A 15,437-nucleotide genomic window follows, 5' to 3' on the forward strand; every position below is an offset into this window, starting at 1 on the left:
CCAAATGTATTAACTCTACACCTTTTGTCTGCTCACCTATGCCTGCAGCTGGTGTACGCACATGCTCTGGAACCACGACCCATTCCTGAGTCTGAACTTGTATGTACAAGTCTTTTTAAATCAAGATGACCGAGACTGCAGATTTAGCCCAGGCACGAGAGTGAAAAAGTACCTAGGCGGCAATCATGCTTGTGCGGGTGGGAGGGGATTTCACTGCGAAGCATCCGACTTAGAATGGGAGAGAGGATACGACTTCGAGAATCCAAGTGCAGCTGGGGCTTTGTAGAAGAGGAAAAAAAAGTACAGTATCCAATCTTAATCTTGTTGATGTCATTAGAATGATTAGCAGAAGGGTTTGTTCTTAGCGGGTTTGACCATTGTTGAGCGTTGCTATCTCTTGCTCAAAGGGGACAATGTTGAAAGGAGGTAGTGGGAGAGTCCCAAACGCATGTGACAAATCACTTCATCGGCAAGTCTCTATCATTGGCTGAAATTCTCCGAGGGTTGTGGGGCAGAATCTTGATGCGCCAAGCAACAAGTTCGGCTGTGAACTTCGAGATGGCATTTCTGCGGCCGGGTTTGAATCTCAGTGGGGCAAGACTTGGCAGACTCAGGGTCGCCACCAATACTTGCAACCTTATTACAGCCATTACCGACGGGTACTCTGTCCTCACGGTTCAAGTGCCGGCTGCTGTGACATTCACATATGCCAATAGTTCAGCTCTTCTGTTGACTTACCTGCCCGAGCCACCCTAGTGTGCTGCTCCAATGGCCCTTCGTCTTCCAGCTGCGGTTGCTCGGCCATTGCGGCCGCTCACCATTGCGAAGCCGTCGCAGCAACAAACGCGATGGCTTGCAACGCCAGTATATCCCGTCACTAGCCAGGTTTCTCGGGGACCAACGGCAATGGTCTTCCTCAACATGGGCGGTCCGTCGACACTCGATGAAGTGGAAGATTTTCTCAGCAGGCTATTTGTGAGTCACCGCGATCCGTCTCCCTCTCTGAATATCTGTGTCCCTCGTTAACCACCCCTTAAACGATAGGCAGACGGTGACCTGATCCCTCTCGGGCGCTTGCAAAGCTACCTCGGCCCCCTCATCTCGAAGCGCCGGACGCCCAAGATCCAACAACAATACGCCGCGATAGGTGGTGGCTCACCAATCCGTAAATGGTCAGAATACCAATGCGCTGAGATGTGCAAGATCCTGGACCGCATCTCGCCCGAGACGGCGCCGCACAAACCGTACGTGGCGTTCCGGTACGCAAACCCGTTGACGGAGCACACGTACCGGCAGCTGCTGGCCGACGGGTTCGGCAACGGGCGCGGTGGGCGCGCTGTCGCCTTCACCCAGTACCCTCAGTACTCCTGCTCGACGACTGGCAGCAGCCTGAACGAGTTGTGGAAGTGGCGCCAGCGGCTGGAGGGCAAGTCCGGCAAGTTGACGGAGGACGGACATGACGGCACCATTCAGTGGAGCGTCATTGACCGCTGGCCAGTCCATCCTGGCTTGATCGAGGCGTTTGCCCAGAACATTGAGGCGAAGCTGGCGGAGTATCCGGAGGAGAGGAGAAACAAGGTTGTGTTGCTGTTCTCAGCACACAGCTTGCCCATGTCGGTGGTAAATAGGGGTAAGGTTCTTCGCTCCCTAGCTCTGCGCATCGTCCTGTTAACCCCTATCTCCCAGGTGACCCCTACCCCGCCGAGGTAGCAGCAACAGTGCACGCGGTGATGAACCGCCTGAACCACGTCAACCCGTATCGACTGTGCTGGCAGTCCCAGGTAGGCCCCCAGCCGTGGCTCGGGCCGCAGACATCGACGACGGTGGAGGATTACATCGCCAAGGGGCAGACAGACCTGTTGTTGATCCCGATTGCGTTCACATCGGACCACATCGAGACGCTGTACGAGCTGGACGAGGAGATCATCGGCAAGTCGGGCCATGCGGACACGGTCAAGCGTGTGGAGAGCCTCAATGGCAACCCTGTCTTTATCCAGGCGCTGGCCGACCTGGCAAAGCAGCACCTCCAGAGCCGGATGCCCTGCTCGACGCAGATGGGGCTGAGGTGTCCTGGCTGCAAGAGTGAGCGGTGTGCCGAGTCGAAGAAGTTTTTTGCTAGACAGCAGGTATAAAGAGCAGTCGCTTTTATAATGCTGGTGGTGTATATTATGACTACGTTATGTGCTTAGACTAGGGCTGGTGACCGTTTTACAGGGCATGAAACAAGGAATGGGTCAATAAGAATGCTAACGAAGGCGTTCATTACTGCACTAACGGCTCTAGGTTTCCTTGATTCTGGAACTGCTGTGAAATATGACAATGTCTTGAATTCCTACCTGGCTTGGTGTTTTGAAGGTGTTGACGGCTATTGGGGTGTTGTGGAACAGGCTTAGGAGCAGAGTACTAGATAACAAAGAAACATGACCGGTGTCAAAGTAGTTCACAAGCTTGTACCACCATTTAAAAGTGCTCTAGCCAATGAAGAGCGAAGTAAACAAGCAAATTGACTTGGGTCCAGGGCAATCGCCGATATCACCGAGGACTGCGTAATAACCAGAAGATAGAAGAACCCTATCAGCCTTGCCCAATGCTCAAACACATTGGCCCTTTTCTAAAAGGTCCGAATCAGCATTGACGTTCTGACCTCCCTCTTCGATCAACCTTCCGTCACCACACCGGAAGACAACCGATGTCACCTTACCTTAAGAGTCGGGGTCCTGTGTCCTTTTGTTGCGGGCAGACACTGCAACTGTTGGTCCCCGCAGATCTCGTCTTTCCAAACAGGCAGGTGTTTGACTGGTTATAATATAGTCTCCCACACCGAGGCCCAGCTGCCGCCCAGCGAGGTTCGTTAATGAGCAGAATGCTGTGAGATATGGTGGGTGATAAAAAGAGTGTTGCTCGCAGTGGTAATGAGTTATTACTTGGACGTATCTCAGCAACTGTGCCAGTTGTCAAAGAGCTGCCAGCGGAGCGGGGGCAGTTGCTTTAGCGCCGCTGACGTGCTCGGTAAGGCGCTAATCAATTACTTAGATCTGTCGGAGTTTTTGCACCTTTCTTCGTGCTCAGTTGATGTTTTTATCTTTTAGCCATTAGGTACCGTTGAGGCCCTCTTCCTAGCTTGATCTGGGCTACATCTGTCGGAGAAAGCAGTCAACTGCACTGCGTTAGTTAGGGAGCATCGCTATCAAGCTTGGGCTGTTGAGCTGGCGCTCCCGCTATCTGCTAGAGAATACATGTGCTTTTACACTGCTGGGGTTTAGCACAACACAGCGGCCCCATACCGAAGTTCTAGCTCGCAATCAGCTTCCTGGATGACGGCGTCGCGCTACTCTTAGCCTTCTCATTTTTTTCCGTCTAAACTACACTCTCTCGTATACCCCAATCACGAATTGGTAACCCCAATTGGAAACCTGCGGGCCCGTCTTCCTGCTTCCATTGCATAGTGATGGCACCGTCGCCGACGCTGAAGCCTACGACTCCAACGCCGGCGGCGACGGAGGACGAGTGGGGAAGCCCCGGGGTCGAGTCAACGCCGACGACGCGATCGGTCTCGGAGCGCGCAGGAAGCGGATACCATACTGGCAGTACTGTGTCCCCGGCCGCCGAGCCGAATGTTAGGGAGGAGGCGACGGAGTTTACGGGGCTGTTGACGCTGAGTGGTTCGGCTGGTCGTGGTGATCGAAGAGGGGAGGGCGGTGGGGATGGTGATGATGGGCCGGGGGGTAATTGGACGGGGCATGGGGAGTTTGAGGGGTTGCCTTGGTGGAAGAGGCCTTCGGTAGGTTGGGATAATGGGAAAAAGCTGAGATGCGTGGCTGATGGTGACAAGGTTTGGTTCCTCGTCGTACCATACGCACTCTTTACGTTGGCCTTTGGCGGCTCCGTCGTGCCCAAGCTTAACCTGTACGACGAACCTACATTACCCCTGACGTACCTGTCAACATCTGGCTGATCCCTTATCTAGCATCGTCGACCTCATCTGCCAAAAATACCTGCGCGACCGGGCCGCTACAGACCCCAACTTCACCTTCACTCCCGTTGTGCCGGGCGGCAACAACCGGCAGTGTTTCGCCCCCGACGTGCAAAAGCTGGTTGCGAAGTTCTCGCTCGTCCTCTCCGTCACCTCTGGCATCCTGAGCTCACTCACTGCACCCAAGCTTGGCGCCCTCTCCGACCGCTATGGCCGCAAGCGCCTCTTGATCATCTGTTCCCTGGGCGGCATCGCCTCCGAGACGGTCACCATCCTCGCTGCCAGGCACCCCCAAACCATCGATTACCGTTGGATGATCCTCGGCTCCGTCTTCGACGGCCTGACTGGATCATTCACAGCCGGCAGCGTGCTAAGCCATGCCTACGCCAGCGACTGCACGCCCCCCTCCCAGCGCGGCGTCGCCATCGGGTACCTGCACTCCTGTCTCTTTGCTGGAATGGCCTTCGGCCCCCTATTAGCAGGGTACTTCGTCGAATGGACGGGGTCGTTGGTGTCCATCTTCTACGTCGTGCTGGGTTGTCACCTCTTCTTCATGCTCTTCATCGGCTTTGTCACGCCGGAGTCGCTGTCCAAAAAGCAGCGGAGACTTGCGAGGGTAAAGTATGCCCAGGAGCTGCAGGATGCTGCAATTGCTGCCGAAGCCTACGTCCTCGAATCGACCTCTTCCCCCCTCAATTCCCGCGGCGACCCGTTATCCTTCCTAATCAGCGGTATAACCATTCTCGCCATCAAAGCCTCGAACCCCTTCCGCCCGCTACGCATCCTCTTCGACCCCACGGACGCCAAAGGGACCCCGCAAGCGGATACCCGCCGAGCCCGCATGCTCCGTCGTAACCTATTAACTCTAGCGCTTACCGACATGGTGATACTCGGCTCGGCCATGAGCGCTGGCGGGATAATGGTCCTCTACGTGGAAGCAACCTTCGGCTGGGACAACCTGGAGAGCTCGCGGTTCATGAGCATGACGTCGCTGGTGCGAGTCACGGCGCTGATGGGAGTGCTGCCAGCGGTGAACTGGGTTTTTAGGACGAGACCGTTGAGGAAGAGGAAGGAGGAACTGGCACGGGCTGCTGCTGAAGGAGGGGAGGAAGAACCCAAAGAGCGTAACGCCGGCGCTGACACGCTCGATCTGTGGATTTTGCGCTGCGCCCTGCTGTCCGAAGTCATTGGCGTAGCGGGCTACATCTTTGCCCGTTCTGCACCGGTGTTTGTCGCGTCTGCCGTCGTTGCATCCCTTGGTGGACTTGGCTCAGCAACCATACAGGCTGCGCTGAGCAAGCATGTACCGCCTGAGCGGGTCGGCCAGCTTCTGGGAGCCATCGGGCTGCTGCACTCACTGGCGAGGGTGTTTGGGCCGATGGTGTTCAACCAGCTGTACGCAGCGACGGTGGAGACGGCGCCGAGGGCGTTTTTTATACTGCTGTGGTCTGTGTTTGCTGGCGCGCTGGGCGCGTCGTTTTTGGTGACGCCACATGGTATGTTTGACTTGTGTCTATTTCATTATGTCATTTGCTTTGAGTCATGATAAAGTTGCTCACGCTAATGTGCGGGTATGCAGTGTATCTGAAGAGTGATGATGAGCTCAGTGACAGCCGCCCGTCGACCAGGGGGTCAAACCGTGTGCGACAGGATTTGTTGGAGGATGAGGAGCTTTTCCCAGAGACGAGATGAAAGTTTAGAACGAATAGATTTATGTGACTGAAGAGTACCTAGGTAGATTTAGGATCATGATGGTAGAGGGCGGCTTTAATGTGGCAGTGGTTTCCTGTTCATCTCACCTTTAGGAGGGATAGGGTCAAAGTAAGGGATCGGCTGGCAAGGCTTTTTGACCTTTACAAATTATCAGCATGGGTAGCAATTATCGGTAGTAGAATTTCATAGTTCACTGTCATACCTTTCATCTGTGCGTTATAATCTTTTCTTTTCGTCGATGTGATGGAGAATGAGGTGAAGCTAAAGTCTACCTGGCCATTAAGGTGTTAAGACTGAGGACGGTTTATGTGACCCACCCACATCATCGTTGCGGCGCCTTGCCTCACCTGAGTTTCCCCCAACCAACGCTCAGAGAAAGACCAACTAAAAACTTATAAATCACCGCATCCCCCAATCCGTCAACAGCTTCCTTCTTTCTGAGCATGCCCTCAACCAAAAATTCAAACTGGGGGAGGTTACTATCGACCACATTCCGTCGAAGCGTGTCAAGACCAACATTAAGAACCATTACACTCCACAAATCACCACCGGCTACAAGGAGACTCACACACAATCGTCCACTGTCAATTGCCACAATGACCACCAGTGCCCCATCCGGCGCCGGCGCCAGTGCTCGCAGCCATAACCCGGCGACAACACAAGAAAATAAGAAGCCTATCTATTTTGGTCCCTTTGAGGTGACCAACCAAGTACGTTTTCCCTCACTTCCAATCCCTCTCCAGAGGCTTTGAGCTCTCTCACCAAAGTCCCTCTCCCGGACATCAGTGGCATGACCAACCCCAAACCCTCAACTAACTCCCTCACCCCAGGTCTTCCTCACAACCCGCCACTCCTTTGCCCTAGTTAACCTCAAGCCCCTCCTCCCAGGCCACGTCCTGGTCTGCCCCTTCCGGCCCCATCGCCGGCTGACCGACCTTACGCCCGACGAAGTAACAGACCTCTTCCTGGCTGTCCAACGCGTGCAGCGTATGCTCGCCCGCTACTACTTCCAACCTTCCTCCCCCTCGCCATCCCCAACCCAATCGCCCTTCTCTGTCCCCGGCCCAACCGGCACCGCGCTCCCCACGCAAGGCTCTTTCAACATCGCTCTGCAAGACGGCGCCGAAGCGGGGCAGACGGTGCCGCACGTGCACGTGCACGTGATTCCGAGGATTAGGGGGTCGACGGCCAAGCCGACTGAGACACCGTCGGACCGCATCTATGAGCAGATGGCGGACGAGGAAGGGAATGTGGGCGGGGCATTGTGGGATCGCGTGCATCAAGCCTCATCAGAGGAGGGAAATGGGGGAACTGTGCCCATGCAGATAATGAAGGAGAGGCCTGTGCCTGGGGGGGGTTTCCCTCGATTGAGGATGCGGCTAGACAGGCGAGAAGTATGGCTGAGATGGAGGAGGAGGCGGCGTTGTATAGGCAGGCGTTAAAGGCCATGGAACAGGAGGAGGAAGCACAGGCGGCTGCGAGACAAGGGTAGGTAGGTTTCGAATGGTAAAGCAAAATGAGGAACTGATGGGAAGAAACAATTGCATAGATGGGAATACTGATAGAGTCATAGAGACATTAAGTGTAGGATGTGAGACAACATCCCACTCCATCTAGACATCATCTACCAAGAATCCTCCTTCTATATATATATATATATTTCCCATATATATATATATATATATATATTTACCCCTTGGTATAATCCTACCAAACGCCATATCTGGAGTCACATAGGAGTGTTTATCCCCATCTTCATCACAATGATCCCACAAAAAATGCACCTACACAAAATTTACCCTGCAAGAAACCCACACGAAATATAATCTAGTCTAAACCTGGTAAGCTGTCCAAACTTCCCATCGCCCCCAACGAATCAAACCCCATCGGATCCAGTCCCCTAAACATGAAAATCGAGGACGACGAATCCCCGCTCCCCATTCCAGGTCCAGGTGTCGTGGCACTACTGCTTCCCCCACTACCAGCCGCCGCCAACCCGGTATTCGAAGGCCGTTGCTGATGATGAGAGCCTGCACCAAGACCCGTACTAGGGCCAGGCGCTGTGGCAGGGCTAAGTCCCCACGAAGAAAAGTTTTGCTGCCAGCTCACGCCATCCTTCAGGTACCAGTCTTGGCCGTCGATGGCATATACGGAACCGCTGTTCACCCGGGTTGTTGTCGTACGGGAAGGTTGGGCAGTAGTTGCTGTGGTTGTGGTGGGGGGTGCTAGCGTGTTGGGGATGCTGCCAAAGGGCTGGGGACTGTAGCTGGGAATCGGTTGTGGGAGAGGTGATATTGTCCATGTTGTCAGCGAGGCAAGGCTGTCAGTCATGGACATGGTTGATGGGGCAATAGATTGCGGCAATTGTTGCTGTTGCGGCTGTTGGAAATGGGAAGTCAACCCTGACACGGCCAAGTTGCTGTCGAGCATGGACGATGAAATACTTGACGGGGGAATATCGAGGGACATAGCCTGCTGTGGTGTCGGCGCACTGAATGTACTCCCCGGGGTATAGGCGTCCTGCGGGTTCCCAGGAGGAGTGTGGGCGAGAGATTGTGGTGATTGTGTGTTAGAAATCGGCGGCTTGTTGGGAGGTGAGGGGACGTCAGATGTGCTGACAGTCCCATATTTCTCGTCTGTCCGCTGGAGCACAACTGCGGCTTCTTCTGGCAGTTCAATGTTCCATTTCCGAGCCAATACACTCAAGATACTGAGCGACCTTCGAGCGCACAGCCAGTCCTCGGCGATTTCTTCCAGATGCTTAACACCATGTGTAATGTCCCGCTTAGCCGTCTTCTCCGGCAGGTTGAGCATGTGGATGGTGCATGCCGAATGAACCATGTAGACGGCGATGTTGCAGATCTGTCTGAGGTTGTACAGCTTCTTGTACAGTCGCATAAGCTTCGAAATAGCCCCAGCGTTCGCCGTGCATATCCTCCGTGGTGAGACATGGGCCGGCAGGGGAGACGTTTGGGGAGTATATTTGAGGAATGGTCTGAACAGATGAATATACTGCAAGTGGAAGAACATGCTATTCGTGCCAAGTTAGCCAATGACCCCGGCTTTTGATAGGTCCGCCAACACCTACTGCATCAAAATCACGTTTGGCAGTTGCCCGTCCTTCGGCTGAAGCTCAGGAGGAAGTTCCTTCTTCCAATCTTCCAGCCGCCGATGGAGCTCGCTGAGCTTCTTAAGTTCGGCCGACTTGCCAGTGGATCGCCCGATATGATTTGGATGGTAAAAGAACAGAAGCAGGTCGCTGCTGATCTCGCACAGCTTGGACAGCTGCAGCCCAATCGCCCGTGTCCGAGACGGCTGCTTCATGGTCAAGTCAAATCCGCCATCGGTGTACGGAGACCAGAGCTCGGCATCCTCGTCGGGGAAGACGTCGTACTTGGGAACATTGTAAGTGTTTTTAGGGAGCTGAGGCAGACGACCGAGGTAGTTGGACCAGCACTTGTCGAATAAGAAGCAGCCCCAGAAGGTGATGCGCCTGGCATCAATATCTTTCTCGTCCAGAGAGTCCTTGTCCTTCGGGATGCCTGCAATGTCGAGGTTGAGCCCAATATCCTGGGCCATGCGGAAGCTCATGCCACTGTACACCCATCCCTTAGCCTCCCGTCCGCAGCCAGCTTCACGCACTGACATGAGTGCCAAAGCTTGTACCGTGGTGAGCCTAGGTTTCTCATACTCGTCGTTTTCGACAATTAGCCTCTTCGCTTCAGCAAAGAAGTGGTCACCTTTTGTCCTGCTGTCTCCTGGGGTTGCGAAGGCACCAGGAACGCTAGTAAAGTGACAGCCAAGGGCCAGCATGGCATTGACAAGTAGGGACGAGCAATATGGTCTTTGTTGTTGTCCTCCTTTTGGTTTTCCCAGTCTGAAATCTCTGAAGAATAAACTCTTGGAAAGCGTCGTAAAATAAGGGTAGTGCCATGTGAAATACATGGTGATGAGGTGTTCGATTAGCTCGCGGTTTTTCGTAGCCTCGGTCCAGCTGATGATAGGGTCTTCATTCGGAAAGTCGGCAACGGATTCTGGCTCGTCGGAAGTATTTGTCGGGTCTCCCTGGTATATCAGGTGCGAAGTACCGCCGATAAAACGAACTGAACCGTTTTCCAGCCGCAGTTCGCCCATTTTGCGGGCAAGTTCCCGCTCACCCTCGACAGGCTGGGTATTAGTCAGGTCCTCCTCCAAGGGTTCGGAGCCGCAACTATCATCTCCATTTCCTTCCTTCCTCATAATAGATTCGGCAACGTCGTCGAGACTGTCACACGCACGAATCTTCTTCACAATATCCAGGACGTCGTCTTCGGCAGCATTGAGAATAGCCTCAATCAGGATCTGTAGCGTCTGGGTGCGGGCCTTCATGCTGTCCGTCTTCTCGCGATAGACACCTTTCCGGCGGTGGTCCGAGTTCGGGTCATAGACGCACTCCGTGCCGTATACGCTGGCACAAGCCGCGCAACTCGGGACGGCGCCATCACACTTGGACTTTCGTTTCCTGCAGGCGATGCATGCTGTGCTTACACACCGGCGCTTCGGGGCCCCAGAATCGGTGCTGCGCCGGGCCTTCTTCTTCAATGGATACTGAGAATGATCCGGGGCCCCTCTGTAGCCGTCAGGAGAGCTCGGCGCCAGCGACACCGAGGGCGCATCGCGGCTTTCCATCTGTAAAAACTGGGGGACGCGAAGGCGGAGCCGCAGTCAAGTAGAAAGGAGAGGTTTAAGAGATATTTGCGCGTCTGTAGGATTCTCGTTTCTAGGGTTGTGGGGGAGAGTCTCGCTGAAGTGTTATCTATCCCTCTTGCCTAAGGAAGTTGCTTGAAAGCAGGAGCTAAGTAGTTGTCGCTCTCTGGGATCAAGACGAAAGAGGTCGCAAGTGAAGTTGGAGAAGCGGGGCCGGCGAATGGGGGCAGGCCGTTGAGCAACGGCCCACCTGGTCGAGGGGAGGGGACAAGGCGCAGCGACGTCAAGTGTCCGTCCAAAGGATGACACGGAATACCCTAAAAGAGCACACTGAGACCAACTGAGTGATGTGGGCTGTACTGCGCCGGATTGTGGGGTCTGCGTTTATACAGAGAAATGAAAACTAAGACAGAGTGAAAGGCAGAACTAGGCAGTTCACAACGACAACGGATGAGGGAGCCAGCCTTATGGGGCAGCCCTATCCTCCGCCAGCGGCAACGGCGTGAATGGTGGATATCAATCGGCAAAGGCTTGCTAGCCTTTGACACCAGATGGGACCTGCAAGCGACCGGACCCCAGATCCGTCCACAATTACTGAGACAAGAGTGGGCGTGGACAATTCGATAAGGCACCGGCAGCCTGGATGAGTCGAGATGAAAGGCGGGGCTTGGGGCGCTGGGGTAAGCGGCAGCCCAAAAATTTCCTGATGGACGGATGGATGATGAATGGATGAGTGAGCATGAAACGAGGAGCAGTGCGTGGGTGGCAAGCTTCGATCTGGACTCCGCTGGTTGACTGCAGACTGCAGACTGCAGGACAGAGTTCTTTTGCTAAACCGTGTTGCGCTGTGAGTGCTAACCTATGGGAATCGAGGCAAATTCGGGACCACCTACGTACCTCGGAGGGCTGCGGGATACCAATGCCAGCGAGCGGTCTTGAAGCACGGGATAAGCTGCCACAGTGGGGATCCCAAGAAAGTTGGAGTCTTGGTGATCGTCGTTGTTGGTGGAGATAACCAGGGGCACGTACGGATCAACTGGGGAAGGTGAAGGGATCGCAAAAAGTGCGATCAGGAGATGAATTGAAACTAAAGCTTCGCTTGCAAAATGACAAGAGAGGCCCTGTTAAATTTCCTTGCCCCTCCTCACAAATCTTTCCTTTCTAGGGCTTCTAGATTTTGGTCTGATCCTCGAAGGAAAGCGCAAATCTCGGGGCCTGGATTTGATGACTGCCAAGATTAAAGATATAGATTGGATTCGTGGGGGGTGCGGGGAACCGCCTCGTTATGTACATACAAGTCCCGAATGTTACACAAAGATCATGAGCACACACAAATGGTGAAGCAGCAGCAGAATGGGGATGTTGTATACATATACAAATCAAAGGCAAGACTGGCTATGTTCCCTTGTCAGCCTAACGGCTCGCATAATCTTTGCTATCACTACTGACTTCCTTGCTCTGATAGGCCTCATCACTCGTGGCCCAGCCGTGAGCTGGCAGTTCTCTGTAAGCATCCGCCCTTGGGATCTCGGCCTCTAGCACTTCCATGATCTGAGGGTCGATTCTGACATTCCTCCTCTGTGCCTCATCGACAACCCTCCAGACACGCACGTCCCTTGCCCTGTAGCACCGCTCCAACACCGCCGTCAGGGTTGGGGTGCTAATCCATCCACGACGCATGGGCGAACGGTTCCATTCTGACAAGTAGCTAAGCACGGCATCAAGCAGGCCGTCGAATGCAAAGCACCGGATCACATGGTCCAGGATCTCAGGCGATGAGCGCACCGAGAACTGGTGCATCTCTGACGTCAGGAAGCCCGCCACCTCCGAGCTCTTGCACTGCTCCAGGAGCATCTGGAATGTCTGCTGGTTAGGCCCTCCCTTGCACAAGTACCGCAAATCCCGATACACGTGCATGGCTTTAACCATGTCCCCTGCCTTCAGGAGGGCTTCCAGGACAACATTCATCGCCGCGACTGGGATGCGATGGTCTTTGCTGAGCTCATTGAGGATTTTAACAACCTCATCGGCTCGCTCGGGGTGGCTTTTCAGGAACAAATAGAGCGACCGGGTGCTAGACTGATCCGGCATGATGCCGGCATCTGCCATAATGGACAGTACTTGGAACGCATTCTGAAGGTCGCCAATGTTGGCATAGCAGTCGAGGAGTGCCTCGTAGTGGTTGGCAGTCAACTTTATCTTCCTTGCCGAAAGTTGTTCGATGACCTTAGTAGCCAACTCCGCGTCATTGTAGCGCGAGGCGGTATTGAGCACATTAATCATAACGCCGTCAGACGGGTGTAGTATGCCGGGCCGAACGAGATTCTCCCAGACAAACTTGGTCCCCTCATAGTAGAATGCTTTGCTGCACTCATCAAGGAAGTAGTACCAGGAATTTAGGGGGACCGCATTAAGAAACCCTTCTGCTCTGTCGACTAGGTATTGCAGCAAGTGCAACGCTTCATCCAGAAATCCGTGCCTGGTCAAGACGAAGAAAAAGATATCAAACATCCAACCAGGCACATCCACTCCTTCATGACAGATCTGATCCAGATAATCCAGGGCCATTTCATACTGACCGTCGCGTAAGTATCCTAACGCAACGCTGCACTTGCCGTCATCGTTCAGCAGAATGCCCTCTTCGTTCATCTTGTCCAGTATGATTGTTCTGGTAATGTAGTCGGGATGTATAGCAAGCAACTGTTATCAAGATCAGCAAACCTCTTGCACGACTTACAGCCCACAAGCTTCTAAGCATACCCGTAAAGCGCTATGATAAAAGCTTTCAGAAAACTTTATTCCAAGCTTCTTCATCTCCTTCATAATAGCCCTCAGCTCGCCAGCTGATCCTGTCGTCGTATGCCAGTTGGCGACAACTAATGCCTCGTAGAGAGCTTCGTTGGGCTGCTCTCCACGCTCCTTAACCAGATGCTCAACAAAGCGCCTAATTTTGATTGCCCCATCTCGGCGTTCTCGCAAGCCTCTCAATGCTTCGTAGATGACCTCTGTACTGGCTTGGAAAGTTCTTTGCGGGAAACTAGCCTCTGACTTGATGAGATCGTCGGCTGTTACAGGGGCGTTTTCATGTTGCATCTGTACCCTAGAACCGGAATTCGCCCATGATCTATTATGTAAGGGATACGCAGTCGAAGTCTTTTCGTACCTCGCCGGTCCCTGAGAGCTCGACACGGAGGCCTGTTGTGGTAATGGTTGAGGAGAAAAGGCGTTGCCTGTGGAGAGACAGCGAGATTGGTCTCTAGCACATCTTTGGTGTTTGACCCGTGTTGCTTGTCTAGGGCTGGAGAGGCTTGTAGCAAGCAGAGGAAATGGAGACTCTATTGCTTTTCGAAGAAAGTTGGTATCAACTGAAGGACAAAGTGCCCTCCATAAGGCATCGCCAACAACACGATTTGCCGACATGACAGGCCTGAACGAAGTGAATAGTCACACTGGCACGTCGATCGAATGTGTAGATGCTGTAAATTATAGTGTAACCTGAAGACGATTAGTAGTGAAGAGGTATGGTGAGATGTTTTCAGCAAGCCTCACCAATAGAATAATGAAGGTTCCCAAATCAACAAGCCGTGAAGACTCAATTCTGCCGCAGGAAAAACCAAAGGCGGTGACCAGATTGACCAAGGATCCTGCTGCACGCCAAGACCAGGCTGAACCTGGCGGTTCGTACCTTCAATCACGTGACATGCCTGATTCCAGAGATGATGGTTCATGTTTCATTCGTGTCATCCCTTGACGCAGGAGAAACGTCATGTATGTGATTACTCATACAGCCGCAGTTTTAATTCATCTCACCACGGCTTCCTTCACCCCACACTTCCCAATCATGCTTTCGACGGGTCATGCAACGATCGCCAACAGCGTGCTCGAACTGTTGAGCACCCACATCCTCCTGCCTGGCTTTTTCACCAAAGCGACTGCCAAGAGATGTGCCCCAGAACGAGTTCCTCCATGTCGTAGTCTCGTAGTCTCGTAGCAGCAGTAGTTGTTGTTGTTGTCGTTGCAAGTGCCTGTGTCTCTGCACGACGCCCATCCCCGTCGCCAGCGTCCCGTTCAGACTGTCCCAACAGGAGTCACATTCATGAACCCCTCGCGCCACCCCGTCCACCTCTCGTAGCGCCACCTCTTCCTCTCCCACCACGGCCCCTGTCGCCACCGTGACCACCACGCGCAGGGTGATCCTGTCTCTGGGTGCTGCCGCCTTGCCTACCGCGATGCTGTTGTTGTTGCTGCTCCTTCACAATATCAATAATCTCGTCAGGGACGCGCAGGTACTTGATCTGTTGCAACGCCTGAGTCAGCCAGACATTCCCCATTCTGCAAATACGGCTGAACGATGAACCTACATTATTCCCCTTCACATAAACCTCCGGCAACCGCATGAACTTATCGCCTTCCTACAGCGCACATAGTACCGTCAGTAGCAATGTTAGTCGACATGCCAACGCTTGCAGCGCAGGCCTCGAATGGCTCAATAGGGTGAGTGCACGCAGAAGTGACGTACAGGGCTGGTTTGCACGACTTCGCGCAAGGTCAAATTCATCCAAGTATCGCACTGAACCAAGTGGCCGTTGAGTGTCTCGCCATTCTTGAGCTCAACCAGCATAGGGTGGCCTTGCGCCGCGGTCAGAAGGCCGAGGGGCAACTAGAGAGAAAGTAAACAGTTAGCTTGGTTGATGCTAAGGCTTGTAGGAAGAAATTGGGTCTGTTTTTTTGGATCGCAAAAGGCTCACCATCTTGAAATCAATGCAAAGCGACCCGGCAACTGTCAACTGGTTGTGTGCCGTTCGCTTGTTGAAGATCGTCTAGAAGCCAGACAAGTGCGGATGCAAGGCCGCAAGTGTTTGGCGTTGGACTTGGCAATGGATCTTGGACACCTAGAAACGCGGCTGGGTTCCGTTGACAAGGTCCAGACCAAAGACGAAGCGGGAGTGGGGCTATGATCCTATATGCAATTACTGAATAAGCTCGACGATCTAATGCGTACCCGCAAAATTCAAAGCGAGCGAGGGCTAAGGTAACACAGCTCCAGATGTTGTCGGGTGAACAT

At 53.6% G+C, this 15,437-nt stretch overlaps 5 protein-coding genes across 5 annotated transcripts; 3 read left to right on the forward strand and 2 right to left on the reverse strand.

The window, feature by feature from the left end:
• Positions 1 to 906: 906 nt before the first annotated feature.
• Positions 907 to 2,132, forward strand: CTHT_0032910 (uncharacterized protein; the record flags this gene model as incomplete). Its single annotated transcript, XM_006693666.1, has 3 exons — positions 907 to 975; positions 1,045 to 1,630; positions 1,687 to 2,132. 3 exons carry the CDS (start codon positions 907 to 909, stop codon positions 2,130 to 2,132), a joined length of 1,101 nt encoding a protein of 366 aa, XP_006693729.1.
• A 1,316-nt stretch (positions 2,133 to 3,448) lies between these two features.
• On the forward strand, positions 3,449 to 5,665 carry CTHT_0032920 (uncharacterized protein; the record flags this gene model as incomplete). The annotated part of the gene is made up of 3 exons (XM_006693667.1): positions 3,449 to 3,906; positions 3,968 to 5,469; positions 5,553 to 5,665. 3 exons carry the CDS (start codon positions 3,449 to 3,451, stop codon positions 5,663 to 5,665), a joined length of 2,073 nt encoding a protein of 690 aa, XP_006693730.1.
• Positions 5,666 to 6,282: 617 nt separating this feature from the next.
• CTHT_0032930 (bis(5'-adenosyl)-triphosphatase-like protein) lies at positions 6,283 to 7,178 on the forward strand (the record flags this gene model as incomplete). The annotated part of the gene is made up of 3 exons (XM_006693668.1): positions 6,283 to 6,396; positions 6,517 to 6,950; positions 7,070 to 7,178. 3 exons carry the CDS (start codon positions 6,283 to 6,285, stop codon positions 7,176 to 7,178), a joined length of 657 nt encoding a protein of 218 aa, XP_006693731.1.
• A 335-nt stretch (positions 7,179 to 7,513) lies between these two features.
• On the reverse strand, positions 7,514 to 10,354 carry CTHT_0032940 (uncharacterized protein; the record flags this gene model as incomplete). Its single annotated transcript, XM_006693669.1, has 2 exons — positions 7,514 to 8,717; positions 8,775 to 10,354. The coding sequence occupies 2 exons, from the start codon at positions 10,352 to 10,354 to the stop codon at positions 7,514 to 7,516; spliced, it is 2,784 nt and encodes a 927-aa protein (XP_006693732.1).
• Positions 10,355 to 11,785: 1,431 nt separating this feature from the next.
• Positions 11,786 to 15,123, reverse strand: CTHT_0032950 (uncharacterized protein; the record flags this gene model as incomplete). Its single annotated transcript, XM_006693670.1, has 8 exons — positions 11,786 to 13,072; positions 13,133 to 13,472; positions 13,536 to 13,602; positions 14,183 to 14,533; positions 14,598 to 14,667; positions 14,734 to 14,784; positions 14,892 to 15,032; positions 15,121 to 15,123. 8 exons carry the CDS (start codon positions 15,121 to 15,123, stop codon positions 11,786 to 11,788), a joined length of 2,310 nt encoding a protein of 769 aa, XP_006693733.1.
• Positions 15,124 to 15,437: the final 314 nt, after the last annotated feature.

Source organism: Thermochaetoides thermophila, assembly GCF_000221225.1.
Source record: "Thermochaetoides thermophila DSM 1495 unplaced genomic scaffold scf7180000011816, whole genome shotgun sequence".
In the NCBI taxonomy this organism is placed as follows: Eukaryota; Fungi; Ascomycota; class Sordariomycetes; order Sordariales; family Chaetomiaceae; genus Thermochaetoides; species Thermochaetoides thermophila.